The sequence below is a fragment of the Pelecanus crispus genome, chromosome 12 (genome assembly GCF_030463565.1).
Source record: "Pelecanus crispus isolate bPelCri1 chromosome 12, bPelCri1.pri, whole genome shotgun sequence".
Classification (NCBI taxonomy): domain Eukaryota; kingdom Metazoa; phylum Chordata; class Aves; order Pelecaniformes; family Pelecanidae; genus Pelecanus; species Pelecanus crispus.
The window spans coordinates 21,531,129-21,550,084 of NC_134654.1; the positions used below are offsets into that span (position 1 = coordinate 21,531,129).

Here is an 18,956-nt window from a genome sequence, read left to right on the forward strand (position 1 = left end):
GTTCAGTAGCCTGTATTGGAGTGGCAGTGAGGTGCAGTGTAGTTATTTCTGTTAGGAATCATTTTATCTCTGTGTGAATATCTATGTCTGGCTCTTCCATGAAAGGATTAAAATTCTTAACTTTCCCTATTGTTTTATTTTCCTCACTCCACAGGTGGTTTTTTGGAAAGATTCCCCGAGCGAAGGCTGAAGAGATGTTAGGCAAACAGAGACATGATGGTGCCTTCCTCATCAGGGAGAGTGAGAGTGCTCCTGGGGACTTCTCCCTCTCAGTCAAGTAAGTAATGCCCAGAAGCAATCGTGTGTGGTAATCAGGCCATCTACTGCTCATTTGGACTCTGTGGGTAAAGGACAGGTGATTGTCAGTGCTGAGGAGCAGGAATAATCTTCCAGATGCCCTATAGCATTCCTGTTCTTCCAGTGATACTTATTTATTCCCTCTTTAATAGAACAAATCTATATGCTCTGGTTTGTAATGAGCCTAGAGGGCTGACCTAGTAGCATGGTGCTGTCTGGCTTGTGTAGACTCAGGCACTATCTGTTGGATCCCATTCCTCCTCCTTACAGCCACAAAGTGCCCAGTGTGTACGTGTTCTCTCCCATTCTTCATTCCTCTTCTGCAGTACAAGTTATTACTTATTTTCTCTTTGTGTAGTACACTTCCAAATATGTTTTTCATGTCTGCTTGGCACATACTTTAGGGATATTCGTATTGTCTAGCATTGGGACATGGAGCTGTGAAAACAGGCCTCTTCCATCTCTCACAACTGCATTCCACGTTGGTGGAGAAACTCAGTCTAATCACAGTGAAGTGAGGAGGAGCAGTTCTTATCCTTGAATAACCTTACTGGAAGTACTGGCTGTGAACCAGCAGGAGTTCCTGCTAGTTAGCCATGGCCCCCACAAATACCATACTACCTATCTTGCCCATCTGAAGTCACTGTAAAATAGAGGTATTAGAAACTTGAAAGGGTATGTGATGTAATTTAACATGGGTTGGGGGTGGGAGGGATTCTGTCCTCAGCAGCTGATTTTGCCTTTTTCTTTATTTTCTGTAATCTTCCCTTTTCCCACCAGAAATTAACAAGATTTTCTTTAGAATCCTAACAATAATTTTTGATTATTCATGCATGATTCCTAGTTTGCTCTATTTTCTGTGGCTATTGGTGATCTGTCTTGGCAGGTTTTTTTTTTCTGGTTATCTTTGGTCTGTAACCAAATTTTTGTCCTCCTGTACAGCAGCACGGGGTCATGCCAAGAAACTGGATTAAAGCCACCAATTTTAAGAGGTGTTTATGTTTTTGTCTTGGATACAGTCATCTGAGCTGGAGTACTAGATATGAATGGAAGCTTCATTCCAGAAAATGCATTCCTTTAAGAAACATAAAGTTATGATAGCATAGCTCTGCTTGCCTGTTAGCTTAGTGTTGCCATCTGGTGGTAATTTCTCAGTTGATTTTTTTTTTTTTCTGTTTGTTTAATTTAGGAAAGTCTTTTTCCTGAACAGTGATCTGTAGGATTTGAAATGGTGAGAAGCTCTCAGGTTGAGGAAGGGAGAGCAGAGGCAGTACTCATGAGTTTCTTGTTAGCTTTGTAGTCAAGATAGTGTCTACTTTTTCAGCCAATATATAGAAGCTCTGCATGCCAAGTGGGGAACAGTTGTCTCCTGTTTTCAGTGTTTTAGACTGAAGGAAAAATACTGATGTGCCATTTGTCTGGAAAATCCCAATGGACCTCTTTGGAGTTCCCCTTTATTCAGAATAGAATTGTTGGAAAGGTAGCTTCAACTGAATGCCATCGTTTGTCAGAAAGAATTGTTAACACAGAATTTAAGTTGCTGCGTTACATGTGCAGCGTCACCTTTTCGAGCATTTTGTATTATTCTGGTTGTGGTGTTTTGTTGTGGTTGGGTTTTTTTGTTTGGTTGGGTTTTTTTAAGGACCAGAGTGATCCTTTTGTTTTGCAAGACAGTCTTTTGCATAAGTCCAGACTGGCTGCCAGAAGAGACAATCCTACCCTCCCTGTGGCAGTGTTTTCCCAGCAATTTACCTATAATGGGACTGGTGCTTACATATTGCAGTATCACACGCACCCAGTGGTGCTGTGTGAGGGAGGGACTGACGTGGTGAAAAGTACAGGACCATAGCAAGAGTAGCACAAACCTAAACTGGCTCAAGTGAGTTGTGAAGTTGCTGTGTGTGAAGAGCTAAACCAAAGTGCTTGTCCTGTTTGACTCCAACGTCTTGCATTTGGGAATGTGGAGTGGAAGGTACGTGGTGCAGTTACTTTAATGTGACCTTGCACTGGTACTGCAAAGCCCATGGTATGTGTCTGAGGTATTCTGTGTACTGACTTCAGCAACTCGGGTGACTGCATACATACATCAAAAAGTACATGTACTGGATGTGGCAATGTTGTGTAAAATAAAAAGTTGAAATATTGCATGTAATCCAGGAGAAGGTGTTGTGACACCAGAAATCCTTGACCAAAAGACTTCAAACTTCTGCAAATTCAGAGTGGTTTGAAAAGCTGGTTTTAAACTGACGTGCTATTATAAGAAAAGCACATATGAAGCTTGCAGGACTTTTTTCAAAATAAATTCGGTATTTGGATTCTCTCTCTCTCTGAGTACTGATTTTCTGTAAAATACAATTAACAAGTGGGTTTCAGACATGTTTTCTACAGCAGCTAATTGGTATCTGTATTCTCAGTGTCATTTATAGTTTTCACTGTGCCCTGAAGGACCTTTTTATTCCAGACTCCGTGCTGACAATCCCAGAAGAAGAGTATTCAGTGACTAATAATGTGCTTTTTTTGTGTTCTTCATTTCTTCATCCCAGGTTTGGAAATGATGTGCAGCACTTCAAGGTGCTTAGAGATGGGGCTGGCAAGTATTTCCTCTGGGTGGTGAAGTTCAATTCTTTGAACGAGCTGGTAGATTATCACAGATCCACATCTGTGTCCAGGAACCAGCAAATATTTCTCCGGGACATTGAACAGGTGCCACAGGTAAGAGAGGTGTCCTCACAGAGCGTGCTTTTCAGACTATTGAAACCACAGTCTGAAGTGCGATTGCATCTTAGAGTAGATGAGTAGGGATGGAGAGAAGCTGACTGGCATTTTTCTTGTCTGTGGAAGCATATCTTTAGATCCTGCAGCCAGAATTATACTGCAAAATAAGCTGGATGTTTGTGCAAAGCCTACCTGCTAAATCCTAGTCTTCCCTTCAGTTCTGGCAAAGTGTTATTGTTGCTGCTTGAACACTTGGCTTGTCTTAATGTTTATGGATACTGTTGCAGGAAGGCAATTCGATTCCTGTGCTTTGAAAATGGGTTTACTCCTGGTTTAGGACATAGTAAGAAAGGATAGTTCTACTTGTACTGGTTCATAGCCAGAAATGTACCCCTCTGTAGCCAGTGGAGCTTTGGTGCTAGTCTTTCCTGAAGAGATGGTTACAGGTAGTAGCATATGGAACATCGCTAGTCTGCTGGGTTTGGATCTAGCCAGTGTTAAGAGAAACCAAAAGCTACTGCTAAGTGCCAGCAGAGCAGCTTGAGTATATCTAGCTCTTTCTTTTGTTCCATTTCCCAGGGCAATCAAAATGTTATGTTGGATGTAACTGGACCTTTTGTCGATTTTGGATAAATCCTTTTGCCTTCATGTGCAGCACTCTAGCTTGAAGACAAGGGGTGTGGAACTTGTACTGCTCTCCAGGTGCCACGGGGCACCCTTTGCCACAGTTTGTCTGAAATAACATCTGGCTCTGCACTGTCGGGTCAGTGATAAACAGAATGAGAAAACAGCTGGCTGAAAATGACAAGTGTGAAGATACCTTCCTAGCCTCATGATTTTAAGAATGCAAATGCATTTTAAATTAACTGTTAGCTTTTCCGTAAGAATGGAAGCTTTTGCTGACCAGGCAAAATGCGACAGGATTTCTCAATACTGGAGAGTTTTAAGGAAAATGCGTAAAATGCCAGCATCCATTTTTTAGGGGGAACTTTGTGTTTGACAGTGTTAGGTAGATTAGTAATATTTGTGCTGTCAGCTGGTGAAAACAGGATGAATAAGCAACAAGACCATTGTATTGCAGTAGAGTACAGATTTACAGTAGGTCATGAAGACTGGAAAATACTAGGAAAACATCCAGGTCATCTGCTATCTTTGTTTCGGCTCTTGCACAGGAACTTGACTTTTTTCTAAAGTCTTCTATAGACTATGCTTTCCTATTCAAGCATCTTGTTACAGATGTTGGAAGCTGGCTTGCAGGGAAATGAAACAGCCTGAATGTTTATTGTTAAACTCCAGTGTAAGTTAAGCTTCTACCTGAGGGAGCAAGTGTCTCGAGTGCTGTGGATGATTCTCACTTTGTGTATCTCTTTCTTTCCCCTTTCAGCAACCAACGTATGTTCAGGCCCTGTTTGATTTTGATCCCCAGGAGGAAGGAGAGCTCGGCTTCCGCCGTGGAGACTTTATCCAAGTCCTTGACAATTCTGACCCCAACTGGTGGAAGGGAGCCTGCCACGGACAGACGGGCATGTTTCCACGCAACTATGTGACCCCAGTGAACCGGAACATCTAGAGATAAATATTAGAGATTATTTAAAGAAACCAGAGAAACAGTAAATACACATACAGAGCCTAACTGCAGCCAGTGACCTAAAATCACACGGCGATAAAACCTGAGTCACCTTTCACCGTGAGGTGATCCTCCCTCCTTCACTCAGTACGGAACTTCAGGGGTGGTGGGGGGGAAAGAGTTCAACTTACACACCAAAACTTATGTTTAAAAAAAAAAAAAAAAAAAAGAGAGAGAGAGAGAAAAAAGAAAATAACAAATTTCCTCAGCTGCTCCTGGGTTACCCCCTTTCATTCACACTTCTTGTTTCCCCCTCCTCCTCTGTCCATCAGTGCATGAAGTTTTAATGCCATATAAAGTCCTAGCCATGCAGTTAAAGGAAAAGGGAGAAACTCTGCTGGTATTTTCTCTCTCTACAAACGGTCTTCATTTGACATGAAGGGACATGAGAGAAGAACCAAATCCACAGTCCTGCCTTTAAAAAAAAAAAAAAAAAAAAAAAATCATGAGTCTTTGCTTTTGCCTTCAATGTTCAGCTCTTCTTGCCTGGGAAGGATGAGGTGTTGATCTAATTTTTGTTGTCTCTTCTCCTTTGGCACTTTCTTCTGAAGCTCAGCAGCTTCCAAGCAGGGGAAGGGAGAAGAGTTGTGTGGCTCTTTGTTTTGTTCTTTTTTTTTTTTCCTTTTGAGTCACAGAGCTGCTTTGAGAAACTCCAACATACAACTGAAGTCTGTTAATGCTGTGCTGACAGCTATTTTTGTTTTTTCTTAAAGGTGTACGGTTGAGCACATTCTGTAATTTTTTCCATAGTGCCTTTCCCTTATTTTCTTTTTTATTATTTTTTAAGTTAAAAGGACAGTCCACAGCTTTTCAGAGGGTTTTTTTCTGCCTATGTGTAAATAAATACTTTTGGGGGAAGGGTGTAAAGGAGGGTGGTTTTATCAATGGACATTTGAGAAAAGTCTACAAACAGAGATGGAGCTTTAATCTTAAGATTTGTCTTACTGTTCAACTTTCCTTATTACAAGGAAAATAAATTCAGGCATTCAAGTGGCAGCTTAGGCTGCTTAGAGGTGGGGAGCTGCAACCAGGAGCCTCAAAAGAAGTAAGAGAAAGGGGGAAGTTATGACCAGGGAAAATGAGGAAGAATATTTTGGGGAGGGAGGGTTAAGGGGGGAATTTGAGAAATAATAGCCCTGAGATGTCCTATAAAATGTACATTCCTTTGATGGAAAACTTTATAATGCAGAGAAACCTCAAGAAATAGTGCTTGAAAAAACTTTATGCTATTAGTGAATGTTTCTACATGATGCATGTAATCAGCCTGTCTCTCTGGCCTGGATAGGAAATATTTGCAGTCGTGTTGCTCTTGAGAAGTGGGGTTGGCATCACTGTTCTCCAGTTTCTTCTCCCTCCTCAGGTCCGTGTTACTGTTGAAGTAGATTCCCCCCACCCCGCTCCCCATTCACAGCAGGCTGTGTGATGACTGTAATCCCCACCCTGCATCATAATGGCATTTATTGTGACCATTTGCTCCTCACACCAGAGCAATGTGATGTTAAATTGGACGGAATGGAAAGCAATCAAGCCGCACCACCGCTCTCTGTGCCAATCTTCAGTTGCATTATTTTTCCTTTTGATGGCCATTTGGCTGGATCCCTTCACCCCACCAACGAATCCAAAAACTGCAGCGGAGATCTCCTCCCACCCTGCCTAAGGATAGGCAATCTTTGTTGGAGGGTGCCTTTTTTTGTACTAAGCGTTACGGATGTTTTATTCCTGAGATGGACTCTGCCTTACACTTTAATTTTCCAGCAGATGAAAGAGAGAGCTATCCTGTAGAGTATTACTTTCTCCCCCTCTCCTTGCTAGCTGTCACTCACTTTCTTCCTTCTTTGTAAAGTGATTGGAAAAGGAATCTATGGCATTCTACACCTGGACCATTTGATTGTTTCCTTATTTTGGAATTGGTGTATATCATGCAGCCTTGCAGACATGTCTTGTGTGTGTATATATATTAAAAAAAAAAAAATCAGTGTTTAAATAAAAAAGGCCTATGTACTTAATCCTTTAACTCTGCAGCAGCATTTGGTAGATAGTCATTAACTGTGAATAATAAATATACATTGAATTCTTCACTTGAGCATCTGTCTGTTATTTCAGTTAACTGACCAAAATATAGCTGATCAACCCAATTTGTAGGATATTAAATTGCTGCGGGAGGGAAAAGCTGTAAGGTGTGCTCTGGCCTGAAGCACTGGACTCTTTAGCATTGTAGTTCAACCTTGGCATGTCTGGCTGACTTCTTTACTCTGTCAAGCTAAGTCAGCAGAGAGCCTCGTCGCTTGGCACGTGTGGCATTACGGATAGTGAGGAGGGGGAAAAGGAACGATCATGTCGCTTCCAGGATTGAAGACCATGTATCTGTCAGCAGAATGGGTGGGTGGCACTTCCCTTGCTTTTTTTCTAAGCTTTTTACCAAACTGCTCAAGTGCCCCTGTGGTAAGGACTGTAATGTCATAAGGAGCCAGTAATGGAGAACGATACACCAGTTATTTCTGGAGCGTCTTGCTGAAGGACAGAGGGGAAGATGGGTGTATGACTTGTGTAAGCACAGCAGCTGTGGCTCAGACTGTCACAGGAGCTTTTGCTCTGCTTGATCAGTGCCTTGCAGGTGGTTACTTAACACTTTCATTGCCCGAATAAAGAACTGCTCAGGTGTGCGGGCAGCTCTGCAGGTTACCTGTCAGGAGCTGCCAGTCTGTTGGCTCTGCAGCTTCTCCCCAACCTTTGCTTATGTTCAGAAAGTGCCTGTGAATTTTGTAGTAGATTTTAATATATGATAGGAAAAGGCCCACTGGCATGAGGCTTTGGGTGTTTTGTTAACGGTTGCTCTTGTAGTTAATATGCTCAAATACAGATGCAGTCAAGAAGTTTGAGGTTGCTCAGAAATGCCTGGATATTCCCATGATTAGTTCTTTATTTTTCATTTGTGCCAGTAAAGTCAATATAGAAATTATTTGCAGTGTGGTTCGGCGCTCTTGGCTTTTTTATTCTTTTTTTTTTTTTTATGTTCTGTAACAGAACGTGTTGCTCGAAATCGTGTGCTATTCGTACCTTGGGTATCTACTGCCAAGCTTAGAAAATCTTCATTTCTTTGCGCGTTAGGGAAGAAAAATGTTTGTTGCTAATGTGATTGTATAATGTCAAGGTCAAAGCTAAGGCTATGGCGGAAGAAAAGCGAGTCGTTTCTTTGGGGGTGTTTTCCTTTCCCACTTACCAGCTCTGGCATGTGGGTCAGCAAAGCTGGTCTGGACCACAAAAAAACCCTAAATCCCAGCTTATTTTACCGTCAGCCGCCCGATGCAGCAAAGCAGCAGCACGGGAGCTGCTGGAGCGCAGGGTCCTCCGTGCGGGCGTTGCTTTTGGAAGCACAAAAGCCGGGGGCCGAGCCCCCCCGGTTTGGGACAGCGCGCTGCCAGCGGCGGGACGCTCGGGGCGGGGCCACGGGACTACATTTCCCAGCGCCCCCCGCGGCGCGCAGGCGCAGTGGGCGCGGAGGAGCCGGCGGCAGCGGGCGGGCGGGTGAGGCGGCCCGGCGCGCGCCGCCGCCATGGGCCACGGGCAGGCAGCGGCCGGCGGCCCCGCCCGGGGTTTGGCTCCATATCCCACGCCGGTGCCTGTCGCGGGGCAGCGGAGGCTGTGGGGCCCGTGGGGAGAGGGGAGGCTGCTGTGGGGTGATGGGGGAGCGGGGACTGCGGTGATAGGGACTGTGGGGCCCTTGGGGTGAGGGAGGGGGCTTGGGGTGAGGAAGGGGATCTGTGGGCCTTTGGGATGAGGGGAAGCTCTGGGATGGGGCCGGGGGGCTGTGGGGTGAGGCTATAGAGCCTTGGCGTGGGGACAGCTGCTTGCCTGGGGAGGGCTCACCGGGGCACCCTGTCCCCCTGCCCCCCTGCCCAGGCCGCGGGGGCAGCAGGCAGGCATGGTCGGCTATGACCCTGAGGCCAGGTGCGTCTCCACGGCGGAAGCGGCTGCAGCAGGATCGGCATCCGGCTTGGTCACCAGGGTCTTTATCAGCCCCTTGGATGTCATCAAGATCCGCTTCCAGGTACCTTCCTCATGGCACGCCGGGGGACGGGGGGTGAAAGAGCCTGTCACAGAGCAGAGCTGATCTTGGCCTAGATGAACAGGTCACTCGTGCAAGCAGAGTGCACTACATCTGCTCATCAGCCCTCACCTACATTGTGTGCAGGTTATGCAAGGTAGCAGGGCTATCTTGTGCCCGTTGCTTGTGCTTATATAACTTAATTTGCTGTTTGAATGGGATCTTGTGTTTTTCGTAGTTTGTTCTCTTTCTCTGTTTTTCTGAATGATCTTTGCTAGCTAACTGAATTTCACCATCATCCCTACTGATTCCCTTTGTGTTGTGTGCATGTTTTTATTCTTTTAGAGCCCTACATAAGTAACATCCTAGCCAGTTCTACATGTGATTCTGTGGGAAGGCAGAATGCCAACTCTTAGCATTGGTTGGCTGTTAGGGTTGTGAATTCCTGAACTGGACACTTGAACCTTGTTGAAATGCGATGTGGAATTGAAAATATTTTCTCTGTTTTCCTCCAGCTTCAGATTGAGCAGCTCTCCTCCAGAAACCCAGCAGCTAAGTATCATGGCATCTTGCAAGCTGTGCAGCGCATCTTCCAGGAAGAGGGGTTGGTAGCCTTCTGGAAGGGCCATGTTCCTGCTCAGTTCCTTTCAGTTGGCTACGGAGCTGTTCAGGTAAGGTGACCGGACATCAACCGGGCCCAGCATACATACATAGGATTCTGCTTTGCTCCTCTTGAGACTGGCTGCATGGGCAGATGCAGAAAGGTGCAGTTTTAAACTGTACTGACGCAAGCTAGCTCCCGTCTCAAAGATGTGTAGTTGTATAATGCTGATGTATAATTCCTAAGTTAATATTCCTGAGCTTGCTGAATGGCCTGCCTGGCCAGCCTGGAGTACAGCTAGAGCAAACTGAGTTCTGTCTGTATCTGGTGTCATAGACAAGCCCTGTTTGTTCCTGACACTTGGCTTAGCTGTTCACGTTCCAAGCCTGTGTAGTTTTTTTGCTTTGGTTCACACCGTCGCCCTAACAGCTTGTTAGTAAAAAAATCAATGAAGCTGATGATGGTGTTTTACGCAGCGTTGTTATGCTTAATTGGTAAATATTAACATGTTTTATGAGCAGTGGTGGAAAGAATAATGGGTAGCATATCTGTAACATAGCAAATACTCTTGAGGATATGTAGAGCATTAGGATTAGTTTTTCACAATTCTAAATGCAAGATTTAGCAAAAGTGTCAGATATCAGAATATCCCAAGCATTCCCCAGGCTGCTCAGTGATTTTTACAAGGTATTCTTTGAGCACATGCTCCAACAGGTTGCAAGTTGGGGAGGACTTTTCAAGGACAGAGAGAGAAGGTGGTTACAAGCAGTGGGCGGAGCTCTTTTGGTGAAATGAGAGAGGAGTGGGAGATCCATGTCAGTGATAAGCATTGACTCTGTGACCTGTGTGTGTGTTTGTTTCTGTAAGTTCATGGCATTTGAAAGCTTGACAAAACTGGTGCACAACGTCACCTCATACAATGCCCGCGATTCCTTTGTGCACTTCGTCTGTGGTGGACTGGCTGCTTGCACAGCCACTGTTGCAGTTCAACCTGTTGACACGCTACGCACCCGCTTTGCTGCTCAGGGAGAGCCAAAGGTATGGTTGAGGATTAATGCTTGGAATTATCATCCATAGCAGTAGCAATATTTCATGTGTATGAATACAGGAGGTTTGAAAAGTATGTAACAGTCTGTGGGTTAGCCTAAGGGAACAGGTGCTGTTATTGGGCAATGTTTGCACTGTTGCCAAGTTATCCTCTGTGCTGTTGACACAGCTTTCTTAATTATGTTTTCCTGCTCCTGATTGTGTTTGACTCCTGAGAGGTGATCCAGAAAGGAGAAACTGTCCTTAACAGGATGACTCAATTTTCATTTCAGCTGTTGGCCATTTATAGAATACACTCCCCAGTCTGTCAAACATTGCGTGTTTGAAACTTTCCACTTGCACAGAGTCATGTATAGATAATGATGGGGATGATACTTGAAACCAGTCACCTTTTACCTGCATTTCATGTTCGTATTTTTGCAAGAATTGGTCTCCTAATTAGGAGACCTAGCTAATTAGGTCTGTAATACCTAGATTCATATGGGTTTGCATCAGAGCCATTTCTGGTTTTTGACTTAGCCTGCAGTAGAATCACAATATATATTATATGAATTCTGTTGCACGAGCCATCAGAGCTGTTAAGAGAAAAATAACTGTGTCTGTGATGCAAGTGGTCTCAGGCCACAGCTCTCAGCTCTGTGCCTTATCTCTTCCCCTCAGAAGCACAGCTTGGGTGTGGGATACAATGTTGGCCCAGGCCTTTCAGTGCAGAGCTAACGATTGTTCCTTCAGTTAGTCCCTTGTGGCCGAGAGGTAGGTTTAGATTCTCAGCTTGCTTAAGAGAGTCACAAGGGTTTAGCTGAGAATACTGTGTGAAGATGTACAAAATCACTTTGTTCATTGCTTTGTGCTGAAAATCTGTCAGCTGTATTTTGGGCAGCGGGAAATTCCTATCCTCATTACTGGGAAATAACCTGACCTTTGGTTTGCTGTTTTTAAGCCTGTTTCACTAGAGAGTCAGCCTCTTCTTTATTGTCTAGATCTATCACAACCTTCGCTATGCAGTGGTGACCATGTACCAGACAGAAGGGCCTCGGACTTTCTATAGAGGTTTGACCCCCACAATCATTGCTATCTTTCCGTATGCTGGTCTCCAGTTCTCCTTCTACAACATCCTGCAACAATTTTCTGAATGGGTGATTCCAGCTGAAGGAAAGAAAGGAGGTAGGCACTTGGGAGAGCAGTGTCTGTGATCTGGAGAGAAAGAGAGGATGAATGCTAATTTGGGAGACTGATGTAAGCTCAATTTTCTGTCCTATCACCGTTTTTGATGCAACATCTGAAAAGTATCTCAGTTTCCGATCTCTCATTCTTACCCCTGCACAGATATTGTGAAAGTAGAATCATGGAATGGTTTGGTTTGGAAGGGACCTTAAAGATCATCTAGTTCCAGCCCTCCTGACATGGGCAGGGACACCTTCCACTAGACCAGGTTGCTCAAAGCCCCATCCATCCTGGCCTTGAACACTTCCAGGGATGGGGCATCCACTACCTCTCTGGGCAACCTGTTCCAGTGCCTCACCACCCTCACTGTAAAAAATGTCTTCCTTATATCCAGTCTAAATCTACTGTCTTTCAGTTTAAAGCTATTACCCCTTGTCCTATCACTACATGCCCTTGTGAAAAGTCCCTCTCCAGCTTTCTTGTAGGCCCCTGTCAGGTACTGGAAGGGTGCTATAAGGTCTCCCTGCAGCCTTCTCTTCTCCAGGCTGAACAACCCCAACTCTCTCAGCCTGTCTTCATAGGAGAGGTGCTCCAGCCCTCTGATCATCTTCGTGGCCCTCCTCTGGACTTGCTCCAACAGGTCTGTGTCCTTCTTATGTTCAGTTCCAGAGCTGAATGCAGTACTCCAAGTGGGGTCTCAAGAGAGCGCAGTAGAGGGGGAGAATCACCTCCCTCAACCTGCTGGTCACGCTTCTTTTGATGCAGCCCAAGGATATGGTTGGCCCTCTGGGCTGCGAGCGCACATCGCCAAGTCATGTGAGCTTCTCATCAGCTAGCACCCCCAGTCGTTCTCCGCAGGGCTGCTCTCAATCCATCCTCTGCCCAGCCTATATTTGTGCTTGGGATTGCCCTGACCCATGTGCAGGACCTTGTACTTGGCCTTGTTGAACTTCATGAGGTTTGCACAGGCCCACCTCTCAAGCTTGTCAAGGTCCCTCTGGATGGCATCCCTTCCCTCTAGTGTGTCGACCACACCACGCAGCTTGGTGTCATCGGCAAACTTGCTGAGGGTGCACTCAATCCCACTGTCCATGTCGCTGACAAAGATGTTAAACAGTGCTGGTCCCAATACCAACCCCTGAGGAACGCCACTCATCACTGGTCTCCACTTGGACATCGAGCTGTTGACCACAGCTCTTTGAGTGCAACCATCCAGCCAATTCCTTATCCACCAAGTGCTCCGTCAATCAAATCCATGTCTCTCCAATTTAGAGACAAGGATGTCGTGCGGGACAGTGTCAAATGCTTTGCACAAGTCCAGGTAGATGACGTCAGTTGCTCTTCCCTTATCCACCAACGCTGTAACCCCATTGTAGAAGGCCACCAAGTTTGTCAGGCATGGTTTGCCCTTAGTGAAGCCATGTTGGCTGTCACCAATCACCTCCTTATTTTCCAGGTGCGTTAGCATAGTTTCCAGGATGATCTGCTCCATGATCTTGCTGGGCACAGACGTGAGACTGACTCACCTGTAGTTCCCCGGGTCTTCCTTTTTTCCCTTTTTAAAAATGGGGGTTATGTTTCCCCTCTTCCAGTCAGTGGGAACTTCGCCAGACCGCCATGACTTCTCAAACATGATAGCTAGCAGCTTAGCAACTTCATCTGCCAGTTCCCTCAGGACCCACGGATGCATCTCATCAGGTCCCATGGACTTGTGCACCTTTTAAGTGCCTTAGATGGTTTCAAACCTGATCTTCTCCTACAGTGGGCAGTTCTTCATTCTCCCAGTCCCTGCCTTTGCCTTCTGCAGCTTGGGTGGTGCGGCTAGAGTACTTGCCAGTGAAGACTGAGGCAAAAAAGTCATTGAGTACCTCAGCCTTCTCCATATCCCGGGTAACCAGGTCTCCTGTTTCCCTTTGGAGAGGGCCCATATTTTCCTTAGTGTTCCTTTTATCACCAATGTACCTATAGAAGCTTTTCTTGTTGCCCTTGATGTCCCTGGCCAGTTTTAATTCTGTCAGGGCTTTAGCTTTCCTAACCTGATCCCTGGCTGCTCAGACAATTTTTCTGTATTCCTCCCAGGCTACCTGTCCTTGCTTCCACCCTCTCTAGGCTTCCTTTTTGTGTTTGAGTTTGTCCAGGAGCTCCTGTTCATCCATGCAGGCCTCCTGGCATTTTTGCCTGACATCCTCTTTGTTGGGATGCATCGCTTCTGAGCTTGGAGGAGGTGATCCTGGAATATTAACCAGCTTTCTTGGGCCCCTCTTCCCTCCAGGGCTTTATCCCATGGCAGTCTACCAAGCAGATCCCTGAAGAGGCCAGAGTCTGCTCTCCTGAAGCCCAGGGTAGTGAGCTTGCTCTGCACCCTCCTCGCTGCCCTAAGGATCTTGAACTCCACCATTTTGCGGTCACTGCAGCCAAGGCTGTCCTTGAGCTTCACATTCCCCACAAGCCCCTCCTTGTTGGTGAGAACAAGGTCCAGCACAGCACCTTTCCTCATTGGCTCCTCTATCATTTGGAGAAGGAAGTTACCATCAACGCATTCCAGGAACCTCCTGGATTGCTTATGCCCTGCTGTGTTGTCCCTCCAACAGGTATCGGGGTGGTTGAAGTCCTGCCACGAGGACCAGGGCTTGTGAATGTGAGGCTGCTCCTATATGTCTGTAGAGGGCCTCATCCGCTTGGTCTTCCTGGTCAGGTGGCCTGCAGCAGAGCCCCACTATAATGTCACCTGTCCCTGCCCTCCCTTTAATCCTGACCCATAAGCTCTCGGTCGGCTCCTCATCCATCCCCAGGCAGAGCTGCATGCACTCCGGCTGGTCATTGACATAGAGGGCAACACCCCTTCCTCATCTCCCCTGGCTGTCCGTCCTAAAGAGCCTGTATCCTTCCATTCCAACACTCCAATCACAGGAGCCATCCCACCACGTCTCTGCAATGCCAATAAGATCATAGCCCTGCAGGCGTGCGCACATCTCTAACTCCTCTTGTTTATTCCCTATGCTGTGTGCGTTTGCATAGAGGCATTTAAGTTGGGCCCCCGATGAAGCTGACTTACTGGCTGGAGTGGCTGGAATTCCTTTGTGCTGCTCTTCAGGTGCTCTCCTGCTGACCTGTGATCCTTCTCCAGGCTCTGGGCATCTATTGCTGGCACTGGCATCAAACTGGTAGGAGTGGGATGGATTGAGGTTCCCCTTCCCCGGCAACTTCGGTTTAAAGCTCTCTTCACCAGCTTGGCAAGCCTATGACCGAAGATGCTCCTCCCCTTCTCTGACAGATGGGCCCCATCAGCCCCTAGTTGACCAGCTTTCTCAAAGCGAGTCCTGTGGTCTAAGCAGCCGAAGCCCTGGCTGTGGCACCAGTCCTGTAACCATTTGTTGATTCGCCAGATTCGACTGGCCCTTTCAAACCCCTTCCCTTTGACTGGGAGGATTGATGAAAAAACTACCTGCACTCCAGAGTCCCTTACCGCCGCTCCCAGGGCTCTGTAATCCTTCTTGATACTCCTCAGACTGCTTCTGGCTGTATCACTGGTGCCTACGTGAAACAACAGCAGCGGATAATAGTGGACTGTATATGTAAGTAAGTACAGTGAAGTTTACAGACAGCTCCTGTTACGGAATAACCATGATGGAAATGTGAATGGATGGGAAAGTGAAGTGTCACAGGCCAGGGTACTCTTTCTTGAGCTGCGTCACATTACTCATACCGTGGGAAGACAGTGCTGGCGTAATCTTTCTCTGTTTCATTAGTGCTGTGGGGACGGGACTCTTGGAATTCCTCAGGAAATCTGCCTGCAGATTCCAGCATGCGCACAGCTGGAATAGAAGAAGATTCATTTAGCCTGATTTAAAACTGCCAGCTCTTGATTTGATATTTTTATGTTGATTTCTAGCTCCGTTATAAGAGAACCTCATCCTGATGCAACCTGTCACCTTGACAGTTTTAGATACTAGTGCCTCCCTGAGAGAGAGCGTATGCAGCATCAGCATGGTTTTGTTCCTCAGTGGAATTTCTTCAATAGAGGAACTAGACTTTTCAATATCATGTCTGCATGTTTGTTTTTAGATGGCAGAGGCTGATGGTGGTTTTGTGCTGGGAACTCATGTTTGTCAGGAAAAAGTCTAATACCGCAAAACTCATTTCCCACAAGCCTCTGAAATCATCAGGCAGTGTCAAATTGTGACTTATTCCAACCCAGAATAAGTCAGTATGAGTAATCAGGAGTGCAAGATTTACGGTGATCGGGCTTTTACTGGGGGGCATGAAAACTTTTCCATCCACTAGTGGCAGGTTCTCTGGTGACTGGGTTTTTTTGTGCAATGCCACCTGGCAGAGCAAAAGCATAAATCAGTGTAATGAACCAAGGTGAGCTGTTACGCTCTGGCTCCAATGGACGTTGCGAGCCTGATGTAAAAAATACAGATTCAGGTTCTGTGGCCCAAACTATGCAGAAGAGGTGATGTAACTTTAAAGGGTCTTTTTGGCCTTACTTCTTGTGAAAAGTGATTTTAACTTACCTCTCATGATCTTTAATCAGAACTCCCTGCTAATCTTTTTTCCTTCCCTGCTGTCCTCTCCCCTTTCTGCTCCTCAGGCAATGTTAAAAACCTTGTTTGTGGCAGCTGTGCTGGAATCATCAGCAAAACCCTCACTTACCCTTTTGACCTGTTCAAAAAACGACTACAAGTGGGTGGCTTTGAGCATGCCCGGGCAGCCTTTGGGCAGGTGAGAAATGTTTGAATTGACTGATTTTCCTAAGTATGGATTTGCATCAAGACAATCCATAGCCAGTCATCACCAGAATGCAGTGATGATTCACCAGTGGTACCTGTTGTGTTCATATTCGAGTTGGGAGCTCCCAGGGAACTTCTGGGAGCTGAGCATTGGTCTCGCTTAATAATGGGAATAGCTGCATGAAAAAACTGGGTTCATTTTATGACACTGTCCAACATACCTGTGCTCTGCCTTCTCATCCATCGCCATCAGGCTGGTTGTCTCAGAGCTGGGGATGAGTTAGGCAGGCAAAGGGACTTTGATTTACTTACTTTTCTAGTTGCAGCTTGGTATTTGTGATTCAGTGGAGGATGGCAAGCCTATGGCAGAAGATGCTCTTCCCCTTCTCTGACAGGTGGACCCCATCAGCCCCTAGTAGACCAGGTTTCTCAAAGCAAGTCCCACGGTCTAAGTCCCATAGCAGAGGATGACACTAGCTTTATGCTGGGATCACCTGTCTGTCAGGATCCTTTTCTGCAATTAATATTTTGATACAAGGAACGGGCACCAAGTGTTCAGCATGTGTCTTATGTACAGAATATCTTGAAATTCAAAGCAAATTAAATACTTCTGGTGTTCTTTAGCACCATCCTTACTACCTTGAAGTACACTGTAAGACAAATACAGATCTTTCAAGGAACTATCTTTTTTTTCATGAAATATGGAAATTTTCTTTTTTCCTTCAAATTCCTTGGATCTGAGAAACAAATCAGTCTGTACCGCAAGAAACTCTGGGATAGGAATCTGAAGTCTTAACCCACTGCATTGGATGCTCTTCCTCTTCCAGTGAGGTACAGAATTTGTCCTTAGCATTGATGTGTCACAAGATGTTAAACCTTCACAGTGTGACATGATGACATGCAGATAGCTAATTTAGAGACTTCTAAGTGCTGTATCTGTGTTTTCTTTCTGTCAGAAAACTGAAAAGTTGTTCCTCCTTAGAGAGTGAAGGGGATGGAAAACAGTAACAGCACAATCTGAAATAATTACCCCACAGACCTGTACCATAAATAACACATGCTGTTGTAGCATAAAGATTTTATGGCCATTTAATTTGCATAGGCTATTGCTGATGCAAAAATTGTACTTTTCCTTTACCCCACTCTCTACAAACAGGCTCTCTGAAACTTTCAGTTGTAGTAGTAGCCAGAAGGGCATCTCCGGGCTGCATATGTAGATTATGTTTCTGTGGTATAGTTTGGGGATCGATCTGTTCTTTTCCAGGTAAGTTGTCCTGGAGTTTTCTTGTTTAACCTTTTTGTCATTTCTCTCCCAGGTGCGGATGTATAGGGGTCTTCTAGACTGCATAAGGCAGATCATGCGAGAGGAGGGCCTGGGTGGATTCTTTAAGGGCCTTTCACCCAGCTTGCTGAAGGCTGCTGTCTCTACTGGCCTTGTGTTCTTTTGGTATGAGCTGTTCTGCAGCCTCCTGTGTGCCCTGAAGAACACCGATAGCACTACGAGGAAGGAAGGCTGAAAGGGGCATGTGTATGGCTACCTGGTGTTCTCCTGGAGGAGGGGAAACTGATGGCTTTGCTCTGTCATGAGCACGTTGGAAATGTCAGAGCTCCCAGAGCTCCACCAGCCTGTAGGAAATCACCTCTTCAGACCAAGCAGAAGGAGAAGGTGACTGCAGTTCTGCTGAAGACACCGAACTGCTTTGCGGAAGCTGTTCAACTGAGCACTTTTTTTACTCTGTCTCCTCTAATACAAGCACACATTTAGTGGGGGGGAGAGCGGAACCAAGTGGACAACTACCTAGCAGAGTCTGTGCTCTGAAAAGGCACCTGATAAAGTGGGTGAATTCCTGTGCCCTGGATCACAGAGAGGGATCCTGGCCTAGCTAGTGCTGCTTAACCAACGTAACCACTTCCTATCACTGCATCCACACAGCTTTATTTCATTGCTTATGGGCTGCTGTTGGCACCATATTCTTTTCTCTGTGTTGCACAGGTAGCTCTGTCCTGCTGTTGTGAAGTCAGTTAAAACCTCTTCAGTGTGCACAGAACCTCATTTTTCCTTTTTTTTTTGCTGCCAGCTGCTGCTTCTTGATTACCACTTGCTGGCTGCGCATTCTCTCAGCCACCGTAAACACAGAATCTTCTAGTGGATCATGCTGATCCAAACTTTTTCTTTCTTCAACTCTGGTGAGCTTGATTGTATCCTAAGTGCCCATTTCTCTTCCTGTGTGTCTTGCCGTACATCTCTTAGGATTTTGCATTGTCTCAGTCACGCTTTTTACAAGTAGACCTGCAGATTAAGAACCCCCCTCTAAGGGGATTCAGCGCACAAGCCCAATTCTTACTTCAGGGTTCTTTGCTTCAATGCAGTGAGTAAACAAATGCTGTATAGAGTTTTAGAAATATTTAGTCTAAGTTGGAATAATGAAGGAAAAGTCCTGTGGAAACTAGTAAATGTCTTTTTTTTTTTTTTTTTATACCACCTTTGAATGTCTCTAGCAAGTATTTCTATAGTGGCCTCAAAACATTTCTGAACCTCAGTTCTACAGTGGTGCTAACAAATGAAAATGTTTAGACAAGATTAGCTGAAGTGAGAGGACTGAACATCAAATTGGAATTGGTTGGCTTAGCATGGTGTTTGACAAGACAAAGATGATTGAATTAGAGCTGGAGAAGTGTTTTTCTGGAATTTCAAAGGTTTTGTGAATGGTTAAACAAAACCCCAAA

General features: G+C 45.6%; 2 protein-coding genes across 3 annotated transcripts in view; both read left to right on the forward strand.

Annotated features, from left to right (window-relative positions):
- Positions 1–6,685, forward strand: part of GRB2 (growth factor receptor bound protein 2) — a 49,431-nt gene extending 42,746 nt beyond the window's left edge. The window contains exons 3-5 of one of the 2 annotated variants that reach the window (XM_075719475.1): positions 155–277; positions 2,841–3,009; positions 4,397–6,685. In XM_075719475.1, coding sequence (XP_075575590.1) covers positions 155–277; positions 2,841–3,009; positions 4,397–4,582 — 478 coding nt within the window. In that variant the 3' untranslated portion in view covers positions 4,583–6,685. The remainder of the gene's footprint in view (positions 1–154; positions 278–2,840; positions 3,010–4,396) is intronic. The other variant, XM_075719476.1, reaches the window with a different exon arrangement.
- Positions 6,686–8,561: 1,876 nt separating this feature from the next.
- Positions 8,562–17,751, forward strand: SLC25A19 (solute carrier family 25 member 19). The gene is made up of 6 exons (XM_009488376.2): positions 8,562–8,687; positions 9,200–9,355; positions 10,153–10,323; positions 11,313–11,496; positions 16,091–16,221; positions 17,546–17,751. The coding sequence occupies exons 1-6, from the start codon at positions 8,562–8,564 to the stop codon at positions 17,744–17,746; spliced, it is 969 nt and encodes a 322-aa protein (XP_009486651.2). The 3' UTR covers positions 17,747–17,751.
- The last annotated feature ends 1,205 nt before the right edge of the window (positions 17,752–18,956 follow it).